General features: G+C 42.2%; 1 protein-coding gene across 3 annotated transcripts in view; it reads right to left on the bottom strand.

Annotated features, from left to right (window-relative positions):
* Window positions 1–2,520: 2,520 nt before the first annotated feature.
* The window catches only part of NDRG1 (N-myc downstream regulated 1), a 37,642-nt gene continuing 26,173 nt past the window's right edge, over window positions 2,521–13,989 (bottom strand). For all 3 annotated transcript variants that reach the window (XM_083450630.1, XM_083450628.1, XM_083450629.1), the window contains exons 9-16: window positions 13,374–13,430; window positions 12,342–12,445; window positions 11,597–11,653; window positions 10,267–10,318; window positions 9,646–9,693; window positions 6,250–6,285; window positions 5,644–5,695; window positions 2,521–4,198 (exon numbers count right to left, since the gene is read on the bottom strand). In XM_083450630.1, coding sequence (XP_083306756.1) covers window positions 3,933–4,198; window positions 5,644–5,695; window positions 6,250–6,285; window positions 9,646–9,693; window positions 10,267–10,318; window positions 11,597–11,653; window positions 12,342–12,445; window positions 13,374–13,430 — 672 coding nt within the window. In that variant the 3' untranslated portion in view covers window positions 2,521–3,932. The remainder of the gene's footprint in view (window positions 4,199–5,643; window positions 5,696–6,249; window positions 6,286–9,645; window positions 9,694–10,266; window positions 10,319–11,596; window positions 11,654–12,341; window positions 12,446–13,373; window positions 13,431–13,989) is intronic.

Below are 13,989 nucleotides of genomic sequence, written 5' to 3'. Positions count from 1 at the left end.
CCAAGGAGTAAACCCTACACAAATCCAGAGTCGATTCCTAAGATGGTTGCATGGCATCTTGTAGGTCTCATTTTGGCAACTGCTGCAGCTGAGCTGGTGCCAAACACATTGCTCTGCTTTCCTTTGGACCAAGTCAGGGAGGTTGAGAGGTGGGTCTTGTCGTCAGGGCAGCCCAGGACCTCTTTATACTTGAAGGCCCGGTATACCTGAAGGAACGTCTCCACCCCTATCGCTCAGCCCAGACACTGAGGTCCACCTCCAAGGGTCTTTTGCTGGTTCCCTCACTGCGAGAAGTTAAAGGCTAAGGGCCTTCTCGGTAGTAGCACCCTCCCTGTGAAACACCCTCCCTTAGACATCAAGGAGATAAAAGGACTACACAACTTTTAGAAGACATCTGAAGGCAGCCCTGTATCAGGTTTTAAATGTTTGATGTTTTATTATGTTTTTATATATGCTGCAAGCTGCCCAGCGTGGGGAAAGCCAGCCAGATGGGCGGGGTATAAATAATGTTTTTATGGTGATGCCCAGGCTTGCATCCTGGGGAGGGTCACTTAGGTTCTGCTAACAGTGATTTAACTTCACCCCAGAGGCGCACTCCATTGTTTCTTGAGACAGTCAGGTGCCAGCAACAGTGGTAGATAGGGCAATTTGCATGTGGATTGTCCCATATTTATTCTCTGGCTCCCCCAGATTGGGCTGATAAGGACTTTTCTCAGTGTAGACTAGGGTTGGGGGATCTGAACCCCTCCAGCTACTGCTGGACTCCCATTCCTATATTCACTGACCGTTGGTGACGCTGGTTGGGGCTGCTGCTAGTTGGGAGTCCAACAGCTAGAAGGCCATAGGTTCTCAACTTTGGGTCCCCAGATATTCTTCAGCTACAACTCTCATTATCCCTGACCACTCGCCATGCTGGCTAGGAATGATGGCTACTGCAGTGCAATGTCTGAGAAAGGATGCTGTAGACAAATCTGAGCTAGATCCACTCGTGACCTGACTCTATACAGGACAGCTTCCTACGACCAACCCTATTGTAAATCACTTTAAGATGTCACCTAGGAAATTATTCATAAATGAAATCAGTCGCGATTCTCAAGGTTGTCTTCTTCCCAGTTGAAGTTAATAGTTGCACATGCTGCCTTCAACATAGCCAGATCCACCCAAATTATGCACATCCCTGATTTTCCTGTGTCGCTGAAAAAGGTGCATATCCCAGTGTTCATGTAAGGCCTGGCAAGTTTGGAGGTTGCCTTGGGCCTGGTCACCCTAAGCTACAGGTGGCGAAGAGTAAATATAAATGTGGTTGTGGGAAAAGGCTTCCATAGCAGAATACATGCTATGCTTGGAAAAGGTCCCATCAGCAGGTAGGTGGGAACAACTCCCACCTGACACCTTGGAGAACCAGCACCTGTCGATGCAGACTGTATATCATTCAGTATCTTGTCTCCAACCTGTCAACTGGATACTTCTGAATCCAGAACCTACAAACTTATTTCCAACACCTGACTGTCAGTATCCGACTCTGAATATGGGCATTCTGTTTAGCATTGTGGCCAACGGCCATAGGTATAGTTTTATCAATACGCCCCACTAGTGGCCATCATCACTTCTCAGGGTATGCAGTAAATTCCAAAAATGTGCTGTCAACTAGTACTTCCACTTTTCTGTTTTGAAACCACCACCAATTTCCTTCGTTGAGTGACCCACCATTATAGTAACATGGGCTGGGGACAGAGAGAAATCTATTTGCTCAGCCTGTACAATTCATACTACCTGCTTTCATAACCATTTTTTTAAAAAGCAAAAGCTAACTAGTCCAAATGCGTTAGGCTTTGCATTTCACAAGTCCTTTTATTGGTCTTTTCTATACCCTTTCTGGTGTTCTATCCTCTTTGTGATGGGTCAACCAGAACTGCAGCCATTTTTTATGAAGGAAATTAGTGTCATGCTTTTTCTCTTCTTTTACTCTGCTGCCAACTAAGTTGACATTTACAGCAAGCTGTCCATCAAACAGCCATGTTACCTTTCCTGGCCAGAAACAGCAAATCTCACACCATCAGCATTAAAATATGAAATTCTCAACATCAACATGCTTTACACTTGCTTATATTAATCAGGCAACACAATTTTGTTTCCCAGTTTGCATGGTTCTGACTACTCTGGATCTTGAATAATTTGTTGTTATCTGAAAACTTATCTATGGCATGGCTCACCCAATCCAGGTCATTTTAAAAGTACTATCAAGCTCCAGTACAGAACTAATTTCTCCCCAATGTGAAAATGGTCCATTTATCCTCATCTTCTGCTTCCTGGTGTTTAACCCATTGATGATCCATAAGAGAATGCACTCAAGGCAGTTTAAGTGATCCATACAAGTAGTGAGGTGCATTTTCAACCACCAAAGATGGACTTTCTGTTGTGTAAGGTCAACTGAAGTTGGAGAGTCAAACTCATTGGTTTTTTCATCCTTATCTCAAAGATCACCATAATTTTCAGGACACAAAATACATGCAAAACCACTGCAAAGTTACAAATTTATTTTTGAAATAAATACAAATAATTCATTAATAAACTTTTCTGAAATAGACAAGTTTCACCTCTCAATTACCATCTGTTCCTCCTCTCCGCGAACCACCTAAGAAACTCTGCAGTTGTCATTTTAAAAATAGGTGATTTGCCTACACTAGAGCTTAGTTCTCTTTGAAATACCAAAGATATTCAGGTGTAGAGATGCTTGACGTTTTAAATGCTTGATACCCCAAAATCATGAGCTATTTTACAAATTGTGAAGTAGCAAATAGAAAGCCAGTGAAAAATAATCTGTAAAAAACAAGAACCATTCTATGCTGGAAATCTGTTGCGATGCCCACTGCTCCCCAAAATACAGCTCTGCAGACATCAGGACAGGCTGCAGAATCAATACACCTCTACATTCACAGTCATCAAAATCTCCATTGCAGTCATGCACTTCTCGCTCATGAATAGTGTGGAAAGTATTCATCCAGCACTAGGTCTTAATTCTGAAATGGTAAGGGGCTGATCAACCTGGCAGCTGACTATAGAGCACTTTATAATCATTACGTAACTTTTCCACCTTCTAAGTCAATTTACTGCTGGTCCCCCAACCACCACACGCATTACCCTAAGTGGCCACAAGGCCAACTGATTTTGCCTTCTCCAAACATCCTTTTGAGGTCCAAAACGTAAGACCAAGTGCTGGCATGCTTTTGACAATAATTTGAACCTTGGCCTTTACTTGCTCAAGCAGTTTTAGTTCTAAAAGGAGAAAGACTGCCACTAAATAGCACGAAGGCTTAAGATTTTGTTTGCCTGAAATTGCAATACATTCCCTATTTTAATTATATATATATATATATATATATATATATATATATATATATATATAATCATGTAGGAAAACAGGCCTTGAACACTACTCACAAGGCCAGACACAAAATCTCATTCGATTAATATGTACAGATTTGAGTAAATCCACCTTCAACCTGACTTTCAGACTTTTTCTAAAAGTCTCCAGTCATGCATTGTTTCCCCCAAAGCAAATTATTTAAAATCACATTGGGAAAGGGCTTTTTTTAATAGTGTAAAAAAGGGAGGGGGGGCAAGAGATGGATCATCTTCAAAGGCTTTGTTTCTGAACAAGATCCTAGGTAGCTTAGGTTTCAATCTTGGTGATCAAATGCTGTTAGCTTCACCACTGGACAAGTTTTAAAGCAATCTAGAATTAGTTGGAGAACAGAATAGCAGCAACCTCTGTTAAGGGAACAGAGAAACTTGAGATGCCTGCTTTATTGGTCCCTGCTGAACTCTAGGTGGGGGACAGAGTCATGTGTTACAGAAAACACTTTAGGTTAAGCATCAAGATACACAGTAGGTGGTGGTTAGGTCTCACTTCCAATTCGAGCCCCTTTCATTTAACAAGAAACTTCCATCGACTTGGGGCTGGGCTGCTCAGTGTTGTTTGCAGAGTTGGGAGTGAGCTCAATGTGAGTGTCAGTGTGAGCACGACTCCGGACGTTATCGCCAGTGTGGGACCTGCTCCTGGCACCCTCGCCAGTGTGGGCTCTGCTGCGGTTTCCTTCGCCAGTGTGGGACCTGCTCCTGCCCCCTTCGAGGGAGGAGACACTGGAACCAGATGCTGTGCGGGATCTCATCAGTCTGGTCATGCTTGCGGAAGGCACTGCAAAGGAAAGGCAAGTGACGGGTGAAGATTATTTTTTTTAAGTCCTCCTGTATTGGTTAATGCAAATTATGAGGATCAGTGACCAGAATAGGCAACACACAAGACATAAAATTAGATATGGAAGTGCATGTAATCCAAGGGGTGGGAGAAAGATAAGGTAAAGGGACCCCTGACCATTATGTCCAGTCGTGACCGACTCTGGGGTTGCGGCACTCATCTTGCTTTATTGGCCGAGGGAGCTGGCATACAGCTTCCAGGTCATGTGGCCAGCATGACTAAGCCGCTTCTGGCGAACCAGAACAGCACATGGAAACGCTGTTTACCTTCCTGCCGGAGCGGTTCCTATTTATCTACTTGCACTTTGATGTGCTTTCGAACTGCTAGGTTGGCAGGAGCTGGGACCGAACAACGGGAGCCCACCCCGTTGCAGGGATTCGAACTGCTGACCTTCTGATCAGCAAGTCCTAGGCTCTGTGGTTTATCCCACAGTGCCACCAGCGTTCCATAAGGGAGAAAGATACAGAATATTTATAGACTATTAATAAGATACATCAGGGAAGGAAGATGTGCTTGCATGAAAGAGTTTAAGGAAAGCACACAGCCAAGTCAAGGAACAAGGATCCTGAAGGAAGATTTGAGGGGAAATTGGCCCAAGTGCCTAGGAACAAAAATGGATTGCAGCAGGAAGTGGATTAAGAAGGGAGGTTTGAAAGCCTAAGGGCAGTAAACCACAGTGCTGAGGTCAAAAGTGGCACTGGGATGTATTTGTGTGTGTGTGTGTGTGTGTGTGTGTGTGTGTATGTGCGTGTGTGATGCATATGTGAGGAAGTGTGGTGTGGTAGTTAGGGTGCTGGACTACTGAGTACAACTCAGCCATGAAGCTTGCTGGGTGACCTGGAGCCAGTCACTGCCTCTCAGTCTCACCTAATTCACAAAGTAAATCAAAATCAAGAAGCAAGGCTGGGAGTTCTGAATAGGACAATCATGAGGTGGATTCAAAGTGTGTTGACCACAACGTACTTAGAACTCCCCTTCAGACCTTTCCGCTTGGTATCGGAAGGTCTAAGCCAAGCAGGCACTTCTAGGGATGTGAGTGGTGCAGCTTGTGTACATTCTATCTCCCCAAATGTATATAATAATAATAATAATTTATTATTTATACCCTGCCCATCTGGCTGGGCTTCCCCAACTCTGGGCGGCTTCCAACAAAGTATTAAAATACAGTAATGTTCACCATAAACACCTGAACATGGCTAATGTGCTGCTCCAGTTTGGGACAAAGTTGATATCCCTTTAAGGGAGTCCAATACCGATGCGCCCAAACTTGTACATTTAAAAACCCAACAATTCTGGAACATAACTTTCGCCAACAAGAGAGATCTGTTTAGTATGGCAGCTTAAAAGGACACCGCACATTTATTTCGAAACAAACGTGTACTTACTGTATCCCATGCCCTGTATGAAGTACTTGAAAGCTTCAGCGAGCTTTGCAGGCTGTTAAAAGAAAATACCACATTTTTTAAAAAGTTGCAGGTTACCAATGGCAAACTGTTTTCAGTTTTGGACTCCAATCTTCCAGTTACAATAAGCCATGGAAATTTGAAAATGCTACTATGGCATGGTATCACTGCTAGGCCAGAAGCCAATTTTCTTTAAAAAGCGTGTGCTTGTTAAAACTCTTGCTAGTGGGTACACATAACTGAGCAAGAAGACTGGAGGTTTTTATGTGTGTAGAGAGAAGTGCAATCTATCTATGGTGATCTTTTATTGAGAGGGTGGGGACCACCATATGGAGGGCAGGGCTACCATGGAAGCATTTTAGAAAGGATGTATATTTTAGAAAGGGGTTGCAAACAGAGTTTGGCATTCTGTAACAGGGTCTCTAAGAAACCCATCACTGCAAAGCTATAGTACTCAAGGCCAAACCAATAATACTAGGTTTTAATTCATAGCAGAGTGTGATTTCACTCTTGTCATTGTGTTCCCCACACCTTCAAACAGTCTGGACTTCCCCACCCCAGCATGCATTCTGTTCAGTAAAATCTTACCTGAGAAACCTGAGGAAGACCACCACAGTCAGCCATCTGCAAAAATGAATAAAAGTATCAACCAATCATTTATTGTGTTTGACTAAAAGCCATTACACATTCAGTTACAGTTCCAGCAAGTCAATTAAAACCTCTGTATATCTATGCAGAGATATACATCCATTTACAATAGGTCAAATTAATTTATCACCTGCACAGTTTACAGCATTGTCTTTTATACAGCTAGCACGAATACTTTTAGCAGCTTTAGCAAATAGGGCTGTTTCATATGTGACATGCGGATCACAGTCAGATAATAGCCAACATATTTTCACTTCAGGGTTCTGTGCCAGTAGCGGTGCCAGCATCTGTTCCAAAAATCTCTTTTTGGGGTTTTGATAGAGCTGACAATGGAGTATATTATGGGGGAGATATTCTTACCTCACCAACCCCACAAATACAATGTCTTAAATGCCTTAGAACATTTATATATCTTTCACTTAAGAATGAGATTAAAATATATGTCTAAATGTGGGTTCTTTTTGTCTTGAGGAGTTACTTATTAAAGAATCCTATTTTGTTATGCCACATCTACAATCTACTCACAAATTCCCTCCAACCCCCCAGTAGCACCTAAGACTAGGGTGGATAAAAATCAATGTGTGGTTTTTTTAATTGATTTTTAAATATTTAAATCGGATTTTAAAAATAAAATGCTTTAGGAGGCAAAATCTTTCCAAAGATAGTTTTCTATTTAAGTGACATTATAGTCCAAAGGCTATTCATCAGGAAATAACGATTTGTTTAAAGTTTTTCATGTGTGCTAAAACTCAGTCTAAGTTTTTTTTAATTGTTTAACCACTTTGGTTAACAAACATGGATACATATGCTATAATGTTATTGTTTTAGTTAAATAAATTGTTTAAATTATTAAGGAAATGATTATTTTTCTCCTTCCAATAAAGTACAGCAGAAAAGTTATCCAAATATAAACAATAATTTCATAATTATCTGTCTATGTATTTCTGATAGTATAATCAAATCAGTCATTTTTGATGTAGCTGTAAAAACTACTCTGGAAATTTATTATTCCAAAAACGAAACCTTCCTCTGGTTGTAAATATTAAGAGGATGCCAGCAAGGTTGAACCTTTCTGTAAAAAATGATTTAAATCAAGTCTTACCGACTAGTGATTTAAATCGTGATCAAATCCACCCTGTCTAAGACTCATACTTTTGTACTGACATGTGTGAAAAGGAGTTTCACATAAGAAAAGAACAACTTCTGATTTCATTTGGGGGCAACATGCTTCTGTTTTGAGGAGGATGCAATAGCCTTCTTGGGATAATGCTTGTGCAAGATGTCAATGGAAAGGGCAGGAGATGTGCAGATGCCAGAGCGTGTACACAGGAAGAGTTTAGGCTTTTTGCAAAGACATACCAAATTAGAATCCGGCTGACTTTTTTTTTAAAAAAAGGCCTTTACAATTAGAACAGTGTTTCACTGTGGTACAGATGTCACAGTGTCCTTTTGTAGATTAGTGACAAGCATGTTAAATCCCTTGGCTGTTCTGGGAGCATAACATTAATCTGTAACCTCAGGGAGGGGATCATCCCCTGAATGTTGTTGACCAATAAACTTGCTCTTCATCAAGAATGAGATGCTCAGCTTTTACTAACAAGGGCACTGCAACTCAGCTGTGCAATCCCACAGAAACCAAGAGGTCAGGGCTCATCATGCACAAGGCTACCTTGCTTCTGGTGAGGAAGTAAGCAGATTCTGCACATTACTGCTTAACAGACTGTTTTAGAGTGTACATGTTGTTTTTATTTATTTCTGGACTGGATGGGGACATGGGATGGGAGTGTGCTCAAAGTGAAGGATATGCACATTAAATGATAACAAATTCCTCAGTGAGCAGCTAGACACAAAATGACCTCATGCAACTAAACTACCTCACACAAGGCAGTGTCACGTGCTACTTTTCCCTAATAGTAACCAGAATGCAGACATAAACTGGAGACAGATTAAATTTACAACGTGTCCAATCCTGGGGTAACTGAAATTCAGCACACTTATTCGTTCCCATAAAAAGAGGATGGAAGCATCTAGTGGAGACCACTATTTCTCAGTTCCTCAAGGAAATGCCAATGCAGGTAAAAGCTGGTTTGCTTGCAAATAAAAATCAGTAGCATCAGGTAAACTAATGATCTTACAGATGATGAAAGAGGCAGCCAGGATTACAAATCTCTCAGTTCAGACTTTTTGATTTGACAATATTGATATAGACAGATCTCACACTGGGCAGTCTTTAGATGAAGAAAGGCTTTAAAACAGGGGTCTCTAATATCTGATCTCTCAGATGTTCCAATCCCATCACCTGACCCATTGGTCACGCGGGTTGCAACTGATGGGAGTTTCAAGTCCAACAACTTCTGGAGGGCCACAGGCTCCCCACCCCTGCTGCTGATTAAATGGTTTGAATTACACAACGGCATTACTATACGATAAAGGTAAAGGTACCCCTGCCCGTACGGGCCAGTCTTGACAGACTCTAGGGTTGTGCGCCCATCTTACTTAAGAGGCCAAGGGCCAGCGTTGTCCGGAGACACTTCCGGGTCATGTGGCCAGCGTGACAAAGCTGCATCTGGCGAGCCAGCGCAGCACACGGAAACGCCGTTTACCTTCCCGCCAGTAAGCGGTACCTATTTATCTACTTGCACTTAAGGGTGCTTTCGAATTGCTAGGTTGGCAGGCGCTGGGACCGAACAACGGGAGCGCACCCCGCCGCAGGGATTCGAACCGCCGACCTTTCGATCGGCAAGCCCTAGGCGCTGAGGCTTTTACCCACAGCGCCACCTGGGTCCCTATACGATACTATACAGTATATATATAGTCCCTATACTATACGATACAGGACATTCAAATGACCAAACTGTCAAACACTGGAAAAACTCCATCAAGGGCCAAGGACTTAAGCTATTTTCACCATCTTTGGCATGGTACAGATATATCTTCTCACCAGCCAGGAGGCAACAATGGGAGGAGATGAACTGCTGGAGTTCATTATATGACCTTCTGAAACTAACTACTGGCAGGATTAAAATCCATTATGGAATGAGTTTCTGAATGTAGTACTGCTAGCATTATTTTCTGATGTCTAACAATGCTTACTGTCCTAATGCATGTACAAAAATATAGGCCAGCCATTCTGTCTATAGTAGAGCAAGGGGTGGGGCCTTAATGCCGCTGCAACTTACAGACAGTGCCCTACAGACAGTGATTTTTTTACAGCTGTTATCTACAATATTCCCTGTCTAAGCAAGACACTTGCCAACAAGCAGCAGTCACTGTGTTTAAATACTCTAGAAAACATGAACTCCTCTGATTCTGGAGAAAAGTGCTTATGTTTATTACCTTTAAGAGTGTGGTCTTTGTTGGGTCAAGTTTAGCATTGCAGTCAACCTGTTTGGAAAAGGGAGGGGAGAAGAGTGAGCTTTATTTTTACGCTTAACAGCAAAAACGTCTGCAACACAGCACTTATGGCTCTGACTTCAAAATGCCTCAGGAAGCAAAGACTCACACAGGCATCCCGCAACCTCCAAGCAGTGATATTGCAGATAGAAGGGAGCCTCCACAATGTGGTTAAGCCTGCAAACCATAGAATTAAGGACCAAGCTACATGTGATGCTAGTTGTATCACTGGTAGTTGTATTAAATCCAGAAACATTAGGAGCAGGGACACACCAACACCAATTGGGACTGCGGTGTTTGGGGTTTATCCCTTTCCGTGTGTGTGTGTGTTTAAAGGAACCCTGGATAAGCTGTCATTTTCCAGACTTTATTTTCCCATCTGCAAATTGGAAGTATGGGCCACCTTACAGATTTGCTTAGAACAGTACGATAAATCACTTTGAACATTAGGAGAGATAAAAGATTCAGTAATTCAAAAATTGATTGGTATTACAGTGCGATCAGTGTAATGGATTCCCAACAATGGATTATTGTGACACACTTCTAAAGCTAATCTGTACGTACCACAGCATCAACTGCAGGAGAGCTGTCTCCAACCACCAACAGTGAAGGGCACCTGAAAGGAAATAACTGAAATTGCAGTCATTGCTATATAATTCACTCTCAATATACAAGATTTCTAAAACAAAAGTTTTTGTAACAAATTACTGAAGAAACAGACAGCTTCTGTATAAACCACAGAATCTCAGGATATTTGTTGGTGAGTTAACTGTCACTAAGAGGAATGCACAGAACTATTTGAAGCTGGAGCCAGCATATAGCTCAAAGAAATAATCCCCAACACTCTGGACCCAATTTCTTGCAGAACCGAACTACTTTGCAATAGCAAAAATACATAATCCAAACAAACAAATGAACCTCAGCCCCAAAGTAACAACGGGCAGGAAGAGAGGACATGGAACTATGAGAAGGGTGAAAAATAACAAGACAAACATCCCTTAGCGAGTTGTGTATCAAAGCAGAAAACAGTAAGGCAGATGTGATGAAACTGTCCACACCAGGCATAGGCAAACTCGGCCCTCCAGATGTTTTGGGACTACAACTCCCATCATCCCTGACCACTGGTCCTGTTAGCTAGGGATGATGGGAGTTGTAGTCCCAAAACATCTGGAGGGCTGAGTTTGCCTATGCCTGGTCTACATTCCAACAAGGTGGCTTGTGGGCATCTGATGTTACCCTTAAAGGTAGCGGTCACTAAATCACAGTAGTTAAGATTCTATTTTGCTTCTCAAGCCTTAAGCAAATGTTTAGTTTCTTACCCATTTACAGCTAAGCTTTCACGATAATGTTTTGCACAACTTGCCATACCATGACACTTGTTTCTCAAGTCACAGCTCACTGCTGTGTACCTCAGTAACTGGGACAGCCCAGGAATAAACCACATACATCTCTAAGTGGTTAAGTCCTGTAAGCTTCGGTTTGTTGAGACATCAACAAGGTAGGAGATTAAGACATGCCCATGGCACGTTCTTCATAAATGAGATTAAAGTGCAAAGTATTCCCTTCCTTATGTTTGTTCAAATTAATACTTGAAATGGTATAGAAGAAATAGCTGAGGAAGGAGGAGCTTGATTGGGTATGAAAAGGAGGACAAGACACAGTCATAAAGAGCACTTTGCAGATGATACTACAATTATGTCTGGCATGTCTAGGGCATTGTGTCTTTTGATTCTGCCACTGAAATTCTTGCTATCAATTTAGTGGCAAAAAAATGGCAACCATGAGAATTATACAATCAGTTTGACATACCAGTTTTATCTATAGATTTGTTTCAGAAATTAGCCACAACCAGATGACTACAACAGAATTAAAATGGAATATGAAAAATCCTTACTGTAGAGTTACAACAGTTGTTCCAGGTATAGGCCGCTCAATGTCTAGATCTCTTCGGCTGGAAAAAAAAATGAACAGGAGACAAGTAAGCAGAAGGCTTCCATTTAACTTCTAAGCACTGTTCCTATAAAAAGGCAAGGAGAAGCCATAACTCAGAGTTGATAACATGCAATTTGAGGGCCACATGGAGTCCCTAAGGCATGTGGTCCATGGATGCTTGTCAGAGTTGGGCTCTATTTCAGCTTTCAGTTCTTCAAAAAGACCTAAATATGTCGGATACTGCCACAGCAAGTCCATCTGACAAAGATCATGTTTAGAACGAAGATTGTGCTAGCAGCGGTCTTCAAGAGGGATCTTTGGCCCTCCAGACATTGCTGACCTATGATTCCAGTCTGACCCCGTTAGCATGCCACTGATCCAGGGACATAGGAAGCTGCCTTATACACAATCAGACCATTGGTCCATTTAGCTCAGCATTGTCTACACTGACTGTCAGTGGCTCTCCAGAGTTTCAGAAAGGGGTCTCTCCCAGCCTAACCTGGAGATGGTGGGATTGAATCTGGAACCTTTTCCATGCAAAGCATATGCTCTACTACTGAGCTATGGCCCCTTTAACAAAATCTGGAGGGCCCAAGGTTCTTCATTGCAGATTCTGGAAGACTTCAAGGCATTCTGTGGGTGATTGGACTCAAATGGGTGCAGCTTGTTATCCCAAGTAATCCAGATGATCCCCAATAGCAGATTACCTGTTGTATGAGTTGACAAAGAGATGCAGATTGTTTTGATTCATATCATTGATGATGTGCTGGCGGTAAGTATGCATCAAATCCTGATGGTTGTGAATCTCTTCCTAAATTCAAAAAAAGCTCTCATTATATTTGGTGAGATCAATTCTGGCTTTTTAGAACAGCTAGAATGTTCTCTTCCAAGTGCTCCCTATACATCCATAATCCCCATCCCCTCCAGACAGTAAAATAGGTAAAGGTAAAGGGACCCCTGACCATTAGGTCCAGTCGTGACAGACTCTGGGGTTGCGGCGCTCATTTCGCTTTATTGGCCGAGGGAGCCGGCGTTTGTCTGCAGACAGCTTCTGGGTCATGTGGCCAGCATGACTAAGCCGCTTCTGGAGAACCAGAGCAGCACACAGAAACGCCGTTTACCTTCCCGCTGGAAGGTATTTATCTACTTGCACTTTGTGCTTTCGAACTGCTAGGTTGGCAGGAGCTGGGACTGAGCAACGGGAGCTCACCCCGTCGCAGGGATTCGAACTGCCGACCTTCTGATCGGCAAGCCCTAGGCTCTGTGGTTTAACCCACAGTAAAATACTTGACAGTAAAGTATGCAACATGGAGCCCTGTCTCCAAAAGATAAACAGCAACATGCTACAGTGGGCTATTTTTCAATAGACGTTTTAGAACAGTAACACTTAAATAGCAGTTGAACTCCTGCCAGTATTGCCACATTTCAGTTACACAAACTGCCTGGTGTCTATATCTTCCAGGTTTAATGTAGCGCTCTTAAATTTCAACATCAGAACCCACAAGGAGCAAAATGTACAAGCTAAAGCCTGTCACCATTTAAAAGCAGAAGTCTTTATGAGGTGAGGGGCGAGGAATTCTCTCCAAGGGATTAGCATAATAAAGCCTACATGTCCTTAAATATCAGAATTCAAAACACTGCTAAGATACTGCTGCATGTCAGTTGCTAGTACCTTTTCCCTACATGAGAAAGGCAACAGGAGGAGTCTTCGAAATCTGAATGTTATAATACACACTTACCTTGCTAAAAAGATGTGACATGACCATATCTGGCAGTGCATGAGCCCATCCAGAAATCTACAGAATTCAGAAAAATACGCATTAGGACAGTTCACACTGTCTTGCATAGCGGTCTTGCATACTCCAGTGGTTGACAGTCAACCTCATCACACACAAAAACAAGTCATAGTCAAATTACATATCCAGTTCATGCCATGCTAGAGAAATCATTACTTTGAGTACTGTGTTAACCATTCATTCATTAGACCTATAGTCTTTTAAGGGTATGTGTTTTCTGTGTCACTATGGCTCCCATATAGCCATGAGTTTGTTGGATCAATCAACTTTAAGAACAAAATGATTTGCTCAGAATCTACCACAACGGAAATTGCACCAGTTTAACCCTATTTTGATGCAATTCAATGTATAAAAATCCTGGTGTTCAAAGTAAATTTAACTCCATCATGCAATGCACTTGTGTTTCAAAGCCAATCTGGAACTAATGTACAGTTGTATCAAAGCGACTTCAAAAAGGATGCCTATCAACATGGGTTTTTCCAATCAGTCAATGAAGGGGAGATTACAAATTCGTATAGGGCTCAGGGGTATGCTTGGGTGCCGGTGCAAAATCTTTCCA

The sequence above is a fragment of the Podarcis tiliguerta genome (assembly GCF_965153285.1).
Source record: "Podarcis tiliguerta genome assembly, chromosome: 7".
Lineage (NCBI taxonomy): Eukaryota > Metazoa > Chordata > Lepidosauria > Squamata > Lacertidae > Podarcis > Podarcis tiliguerta.
The sequence above is the reverse complement of the archived record's forward strand: the minus strand, read 5'-3'. Positions and strand labels throughout refer to the sequence as shown.